The sequence below is a fragment of the Psittacula echo genome, assembly GCF_963264785.1.
Source record: "Psittacula echo genome assembly, chromosome: 3".
NCBI lineage: Eukaryota > Metazoa > Chordata > Aves > Psittaciformes > Psittacidae > Psittacula > Psittacula echo.
The window spans coordinates 55,387,167-55,395,886 of record NC_137736.1 but is presented as its reverse complement, the minus strand read 5'-3'; the positions used below and the strand labels follow the sequence as shown (position 1 = coordinate 55,395,886).

At 46.9% G+C, this 8,720-nt stretch overlaps 1 protein-coding gene across 5 annotated transcripts in view; it reads left to right on the top strand.

Annotated features, from left to right (window-relative positions):
- The first annotated feature begins 911 nt into the window (after positions 1–911).
- LOC308219425 (CD99 antigen-like) overlaps positions 912–8,720 on the top strand; it is a 31,997-nt gene continuing 24,188 nt past the window's right edge. For all 5 annotated transcript variants that reach the window (XM_080614346.1, XM_080614345.1, XM_080614344.1 and 2 more), the window contains exon 1: positions 912–1,058. In XM_080614346.1, coding sequence (XP_080470472.1) covers positions 992–1,058 — 67 coding nt within the window. In that variant the 5' untranslated portion in view covers positions 912–991. The remainder of the gene's footprint in view (positions 1,059–8,720) is intronic.

Sequence of the window (8,720 nt, the reverse complement as noted above, 5' to 3'; positions counted from 1 at the left end):
AGAGCACAACACAACTGTGTCAACACCCTGACCCACAGCAGCAGCACTTCCAGGCTGACACAACAGCACCCAGGGGACCAGCTGGCCCTCAACCCAAAGTATCTGATACATGACACAAAATGGCCACTGGAAAAGGACTTCTATGAAAACAGGGTCTTTAGTATTCACCTTCCCACACCAGCAAAATTAGTTAAGAAACTGCTCAGAGGTTTCATCTGTACCTGTCAGTTGTGCACGCAATGCAGCATTGCTTGCACGTATTAAAGCTATTTTAAAGACTTTCTGTCCGATTAAACAAAAAAGCCAAAGCTTGCTACGGGCAATATTATTAGGCATCCTGGCATGTTTAGTTTTGGGTAACTTTTCCTAAGGAAAAGCAGCAAAAGAGAGTGCTGGGTGAAGAGAAAGCAGGGGTGTAGCAGTACGCATCTACTATTAAAACCTGTGGCCAGTGTTCAAGCCCGGAGGTTCATTTCGTCTTGCGAACAGGTCTTTTCGGGGCTCCTTGGTCCGGTGCTTCCCTCTGTCTGCAGGAGCGGCCGGTGCTGAGCCGCCACACCCTCACGTCCCAAAGCCGTGCTCCTGCTCCAGCCTGCCGGAGCCGGGACGACTCGACCCGTCCCGCACGTAAAACTCGGCTCCCGGCCTCAGCCCGCCGAGGAACAGGGCTCCAGCCACCGCCCGCCCCTAAGAAGAGCTGCGGGCGCCCCACCACCCTGAGAACAGGCTCACACACTGTAGCCGCAGGCTCCGCGTCCCACACCACAGCCCCGTCCCGCCACCGCGGCGGGTAGGAGCGGCTGACACCGCCCCAGCAAGGAGAAGCCCCGAAGGGAAAAGCGGCCACCGCCCGTCTCCTCCCCCCCTGGCAGCGCGGCTGCCTGGGCGTGTACCGCACGGCGCACCCCGACCGGGTACGGTGCTGCCCTCTGGCCAAGCGGGAGCAGCTGTAGCGGTCAGGGAGCGGGCGGCTTGTGTGAGGCAGGCAGTCATGCAGCGTTGGAGGCTTCTTCCCGTGGTGGTGGTGGTGTTGCTCGCCGTCTTGGTCACTGCCCAAGGTGAGGAGAGGCGGGCGCAGGGTAGCGGTCTTGCCGCGGACCGCCGCTGCCCCGCCGGTCTTGGGGGGAACCTCTGGCCTCTCTTCTGTTCCCGGGGTATGGGTCGAGCGCTGTAGCTCTGCACAGAGGAGAGGGGCATCGGCGGAGCGGCCCCGGGAACGAGAGGAGCACGGGATGGAGCCGGGCGGATCTCCGGGCGCTGGCTGCCCGTGTCTGTTCGGGGCAGGGAAACGGCACGCTCTCCTTCCAGCCTTTTTTTTTCGGTTGTTCTGTGTATTTGGTTTGCCTTTTTTTCCACTGTTAACTGGAAAAGTATTCCTGAGTTTTCTGTCCATCTCCGGGAGGGGAAACTCTGTCTTGTTCTGAGTCTCTTCGGTAAATACGTCGTACTCGCCCCACTGGGGTCTTTGGGTACGGGGGGTCTGTGAAGGAGGCTTGAAGGGGGTCTCGGGGCGGCGGGGAGCTCTGCTGGACCTCGACTTCCATTTTAGGAAAGAAAGCGGAGTTACAGCAATTCGAGTGCATCAGGCGGTTAGTTACTCACCACAAGGTGCTGTCACACTATAGCCCTTAAAAACAAAGTAAATATACTATGGCAAAAAAGCAGGGTAAAACACACCAGTGGATTTTCTGATAAGCTGCTCATGGCTTCAGCGTGTGTCAGGGATGATTTTTCTGAACGCTGATAAAAATGGTGTGTATGTAATAAATAGCACGTTAGTATTTGGTGAAAGGAAACAGTTTCTGTGGAGGAGAAAAGAAGTGAAGTTCCCAGTACCTCGGGGTTGGGTTTTTTTCAGGAGGAAGATTCCTAAACTGGAATATGCCATGCAAATTGTTATTTCCTGTTTATATGATTTATTTCTAAGAAACCTTTTTTTACTGTGTTAATATGAATACTCAGTGCTATGCCTAGGCATTTTCTTTCCAGTGCTTTGTAAAAGCAATGCTTAAATGTCTCTTAACTTTGACTGGAAGCTGTAGATAATGTATGCAGGATAAGCAGCTTGGCATCAAGCCCATTTGACTTCAGTTCTTATGCTGTGGCCTTACTGTAGTCTTAACTGGTAGGTTAGCAAAGCTGAGCTCTTGGACAACTAGTACAATTTTACAGAAACCACCTTTAAATCTGACAGATGATTCAGGCTGCTGACATAGGTATCATCTTACTGCTTAAGTGGGAAACTTGATTCTTTTCCTCTGCAAGCAGTCCCCACAGGCATGGACAGCAAGATCTTTGGTGTGATGCTTTTAAGATGTGGAAGTATCTGGTGTGGTTCAAAAGTAGTCTTCCTAAACTTTCTGCCAAGAAGTTTGGAGGTGAAGAGAGCCTGTCTGGTTTCTGCTTCACTGGAGGGGAAGTGCCCAGAAACTGCCTTCAGGGCTTTTGTTTTGAATTCTGAGGAAATGATCCTACATTTTTAACAGATTGCTCTGAAAAAGCTGCTTAGTTTATGTGCATACTATTGACTCCTGATAACACAAGCTAAGTAGATAGGTTATAATTAGTTTGGACACTTTTTCCTTAAACAAAATGCATAAGAATTCAAGAAACGTTGAGAATGTCAGCCTGGGGAGGGTGGGGCCCTCCAGGGGAATTTCACATTCCTAGTGGTGCAAGCTTACATTAAAATAAAGGCAAACCCCGAATGACATACTTTTGAGAATGTTGATGTCACTGTTGGCTGGCTGGCTGTAGTCTGAATTTGCAGAACTGCTATGGAAAGTTATGGAAAGCTCAGCTGTTGTGACAGTTTGGAGGTGACTGGTTTCACTGGGACTGCTCGCTTTCATAATTTGAGCAGATGAGTGTGTGCCTCTGGACTGAGAATTTATTATCAGATCATCCATTTTAGGCATGTGAAAGCTGCTAGCAGGATTTGAATGTATTATTAAGCAAGGGTGAGCTTTGTTATTTGAGCTTGCTTAGGAAAAGAGCTTGCAGTTTTAACCTCAGAACTGATACTAAAGTGTTGTCTCATTTGCCAAGTATGAGCTCTCCAAGTAAAGCAAAGCTGGAATTTAGATATTGTTGGGGCTGCATCCAGAAGAAAGTTGAATATGAGTTTTTGTATCATTGGTTTCTACAGGCAATCTGACAGCTTGCCCCTGCTGAGGAGTGGGATCTTTTCCATTTTTCTCCTCTTTTGGTGCAGTGCCCACTGGGGCCTGTACTGAGATGATTCAGCTTGATAAGTCAGCAAATGACTAATCTGATGCATTGAGTTTGCTCTGCAGTCTTTGAATGTTGAACCCAGCACAAAGGAGTGGCAGGGTCGAGCATGGGAGAGTGGAAATGAGGTGGGAGTGGGATAAGGGGGGGGGGGGGGGCAGGAGGCTGCCTGCTTTGGCTGGCTGGGAGGCATGATGCTGGCTCAGCCATCTTGCATCTGCAAAATTACTGGGGTAGCCCAGCATCTAATTTTAGGCATCTGGTTTTCAAAATACAACAACAACAAAGTATTAGGCAGAAAATCTTCTGTACAGTTAATAGGAAGAGCACAGCAGAAGGAAAGCTAAACAAAAGAATTCATACATGATGGGCAGCAGAGAACTGCTGCATTCAGACACAAGGCTCAGAAGTCTCCCTTTCTACTGGAGAAAGATAAAGGCATAAAAAGCTGTCTTCTGACTGAGGATCTCTAGTTTTGGACTGAAGAATATATTATTTAGGTATTCTTTGCAAAGATTGAGTAGAGTTTGTTGATTGAAACACAGTTGTGGTAGTGAGCACCAGGAGGCAAGCAAAATATGTGCTAGAAGCTGAGGTATCTATGTCATATGAGCAGTAGCCTGGGTTAAGTTACAGGTAGATATCTCTTCTTTGTATGACTACTATAATTATAGGGCTATGAGAAAAGGGAAGGAAACACTTGTGCCCCTGACTTATTGCTGAGGCAAGTCAGTGTTGAGAAAAATGACTAGTTGGATGAAAGATGGTGAAAAGAGCATGTGTGTAATCAAGTAAATGGGGACCTTTTCAGCTGGAGGCTGATCTCTGCTTTGTGGGCTCTGGAGTTGTTTGCTGTTTAAATCTAATTAAAAACCAAAAACCAACAACAACAACGAAAAACAACAACAAAAAACCAACAACAACCCCCCCCCAAAAAAAAACCAAACCCAAGCTCACACTAAACAAAAAACCCCCCAAACAAACACAACACGACTTACTTTCAGTTGAACAGTTTTAGTAGCAGTGCTAGTGTGCCAAGCAGAACTTGGAAGGTGCAGCACATGTTTCTGCGTCTTTCTGTGTACTCTAATTTGAAATGGCTAAGAGGCTGTTTGTTGTTCTTTTTTAATGTGGTGACATTTATATAAGATGGCCACTGCACTGCTACATCAAAATGACATCACTTCATCAATCCCTAAGCTTTCCCTAGTTACAGTGATTTAACTTGGCACGAGGTAAGCCAATACCCTCATCCATGTCATCAATAAAAATATTGAACAACACCGGTGCCAGCACAGACCCCTCAGGGACACCACTGGTGACAGGTTGCCAGCTGGATGCAACACCGTTCACCATCACCCTCTGGGCCCGGCCATCCAGCCAGTTACTGACCCAGCAAAGAGTGCTCCTGTTCAAGCTGTGAGCTGCTAGCTTTTCCAGGAGTATGTTATGGGGGACAATATCAAAAACCTTGCTGAAATCCAAATAGGCAACATCCACAGCCCTTCCCACATCCACCAGGCGGGTCACCTGATCATAAAAGGAAATCAGGTTGGTCAAGCATGACCTGCCCTTCATAAACCCATGCTGGCTGGGTCTAATACCCTGGCCATTTCTTAAGTGCTGCTTAATAGCACTCAGTATAAACTTTTCCATTAACTTTCCTGGCACTGAGGTCAGACTAACTGGCCTGTAATTACCAGGATCCTCCCTCCTACCCTTTTTATAAATGGGCGTCACATTGGCCAGCTTCCAATCGTCAGGAACCTCACCAGTGAGCCACGACTGTTGGTCAATGATGGAGAGCGGCTTTGCAAGCTCATCCGCCATCTCCCTCATCACCCTGGGATGGATCCCATCTGGTCCCATTGCATGACAGCCTACTGCTGGCCAGCCAAGACCAATTTCAATATTTTCCTGATGTTACTCTGGTGCATGTGGTGGGGTTGCCCGTGCTTGAGAAGGCACTCTGCTTTACCTCTTGTTGCCTTGAACCTCTCGCTGCAATCGACTTGTATTTCATCAGGTGACAGCTGTGTTAGTGAAATGCAGTAGTAATAGTAATCTTGATGAGTTAAGATCATCTTGCCAGGGGCAACCCTCTTTCTTTCAGCCAAACTGTTTTTCGTGCTCTAGCAGGGAGACCTACGCTTTGAAGCCTAATAAAATTTGAGAGAATATTATGAGCAAAACAGTCTCAACTCAGGAAACTTAAGTTAGTTTACTGTCAGATAACCTAAACTTCTGCTGATGCATTTGGGCACTGAGAGAAAGAAAATGATCAATCAAACCGCTAAGGTCCTCCCTCTTCCCTGCTTTTAGCTTAAGCCAAGCACCCCTACCCAGCCCCTCCTGGTTTTTGCTGCAGGTTATGCTCAGCCCATCCCCTGCTCCTTCAGTGATATGACAGGCAGAGCGGGAAGGCCATACACCTCACAGTTTCTTTCTGCTGCTCCTTTTTGCTTCCTGCTGATGATTTTCCTTTGCTGCTCTATGCTTCTAAGTGTCCCTGCCCCAGTGAGGGTTGCTTATGGTCTCTCAGGGCTGCCACTGCTCTGGTGTGGGTGTGGCTCTAGTGTCAGTAGCCCACAGCTGCACTCCCTCAAGGGTGTCCTTTCCCTGATGTAGATGGCTCATAGCTGCAGTTCCTCAGGGACATACGGTGGTGGCATGGAACCTTTCCTGCCATGTCCCCTCTGCAAGTCTTTCAGATTTGTGTTTCCTGTACCTGCTGGCTGAAACTGTTTCTTATTCTTACTTGTGTTCAAGCAAGAATATTCTGTGCTCCTCTGGCCAGTTGAAGGTTTGGTGCACGCTGTTCGTGTCAGTGCCAATGTGACGTTGACAGTAAGTAGCACAGGGAAGTTCATGGCCTCTTTGCAGGCAAGGCATCCCGCACCCTCTGCTACTGAAACCCTGCCTCATTCATGTCCTGTAATTTCCTGAGCAGTGTGTCCCTACAAACTGTTTGGACATATACATCTTGTGTCTCCAAAACACATGGCATAGTTTCTAAGATAAAATATGATTATTTATCATATGTAGCAGCACATATTTCATTTCATTATCACTTTTCCAAAGGCCACCTACTAGGCATTTTCTGGTCTTCAAGTGGTAAGGACTCCTTCTTTACGGAATTTTAGGGATTGCTGCAGGAAGATAGTAACTTTTTTCTCAATTCTGGTGTTCCCACGGCTGGCTCATACTTTGCCACCCAACTGAACTTGTGGTAAACGGTTTTCTGCAGGGCTGCTGTGATGGGTTTGTACTTCTGTGTCAACTAGCCCCTCCGCCCCCCAGCTTTGTAGAGGTGAGATTCCCTTTCCCTGGAGTGCAGTTTGAAGTAAACTGTTGTACTGTTGTATCTTTCCAGGTGCCTGGGGATTAGAGGGAATATGATACACCCGCTCTGCTGCACAATTTCCCCCTCATTCTTGGACAGCTGTGGTTTTGAAATTACTGCTGCTGTCTGAATCTAGCCAAAGCTGCATTCCATCATACGAACAAATACGTTTGTTTGTTCCGTCTTGGGTGCAGCCTACATTTTCTGTCCAAGTAGAAAAGTTCCTAGCAATGCATTTCTAGCTTTGCCACTGTGAGGACACAGCACGTGGTGGTGTTGCTGAAGAGACGGGGACAATCTACTTGCCAGGCTTCTTCAGACACATACTGGTTCATCGTTCATGCTTTCCATGTATGTTATATTATTCCACAGATCACACTGTGGCATCTCACACTGCTTGGTTGCTTGCGCTATGGCTTCCTGAGACAAGTCTAAGCTGTGTTCTCTGCCCCAGTACATAAGCAGCAGTTTTTGTGGACCTGCCTGACTAAAAATAGCTCTCCTTTGTGCTCACACCCTAAATCTATTCTGGCAAGTTGAGCTAACTGGTCATCCTGGTTGTTACGTTTCTCAGATTGCCTTTGAATTTCAGATACTCCTTAGCACTCTGTGTTCAAGCAGATGTTTCTCCAAGTAGCTGTTGTATTACTTTCTGTTCTTCTGCTGCTGAAAGTGGTTTTCCTCACTGCTGCTGGTTATCATGATTCCAGTCTTTGAACCATTTCTGCACCGCTTTAGTGATCACTCAGGAGTCTGAGTATATGCAAACGTGGGGCCACTGATGCTTCTGAGCATGTTCCAAGGTGACTCTGAAAGCCATTACTTCTGTGAACTGATGGCAACTTCTTGTCCCTTTGCTGGTGGCACCTTTCACTGTGGAGGGGCTCCAAGCTGCTAGGAGCCACATTTGCTGCTGTGATTTTACAGGGTACACCAGTAAACGAACTCTGGTTATTTTCAGCATATAACTCATCATATGATGGAGCATTTTATAGCCAGAAGAGCCTTCATATTGTTGATTTGCTGCCCATGGGCTAATCATTCAAATTGGGAAAAATAAAGATTACCTGTTACCCATTTCTTAGTACAGCTTTGAGAGTTTTTCTGCTAATTAATAAACATTGCAGTGGGAAAATTCTTTAGAGAGATGCTGCTTTAAAGTTTTGTGGATGATGCCATGGCAGATGGTGGGGCTGTTTCCATTCCTTGCAATAGCCAGTTCAGGACATATGGCACACTATTCCAGGTGAACACAATTGGGGTCTTGCTTCTCCAGCCAGAGGGATTGAAACGAAAGTGTTTGCAACATCAGCTGTAGCATTTATAATGTTAATGAGCTGTAACAGGTATATTTTTTGGCTTCTGGCTCATGCAAGAGCTGCAGCACACCTGGAACTACAGTTGCTAATGCAACTATTTTAATATTAATTAATATAGATTAATGCTAATGCTAAATCTCTGATGTCTGTTTTTAACTGCCATTCTCCAGTACAGAGAACATCCTTCTGGATGGGCCAAACAGGACTATTGTAAGGTAAATGTGTTTGAAAGCCCCACTCCCCTTGTTTTTCTGGCAATCAGTTGCTAATTTCTTTTTAAATCTCACCGTCAGTTCAATACCTTTTCCAGCAAATTGTTTGCATTGTTAATGGAGAAACTCCTGGGTCTATCTATGTACATGCAACATTACTGGGGTCAGAAAGAGTCTTGTGTCTGGTTCTCTCCTGTACAAAGTACACTGCCTGTACCAAAAGCCCAGTGCTTTCCTGTCTCATCTATCTGTCTACATTACTCAAGAAAGTAAAGTCTAGGGAGAGCAGGGGCAGTAGGAGTGGTGGCAACAGGTAGGGGCTACCAATCTTATAGCCTCAAGCTGAGGTTCCCTTCAACTAGAGGAAGACGTGTTTTGCCAGTTACTCTGGGAATGGCTATTCATTCATCACTGCTACACAAGGGCAGTAAGTTGCACTGAGCACCAGTATCTGTTAGGGCATGATGTAGATGGGGCCAGCTGGTGCCTGGCCACCTTACCCAGACAACCCAACAAATTTGGTTGTCTGTGCCTGCTGTGAGACTAGCAGCAGGCACCACCCCCAGTGCAGTGAATTCAGATGAATGGTCAGAAAATGAACATGAGCAGGCAGCG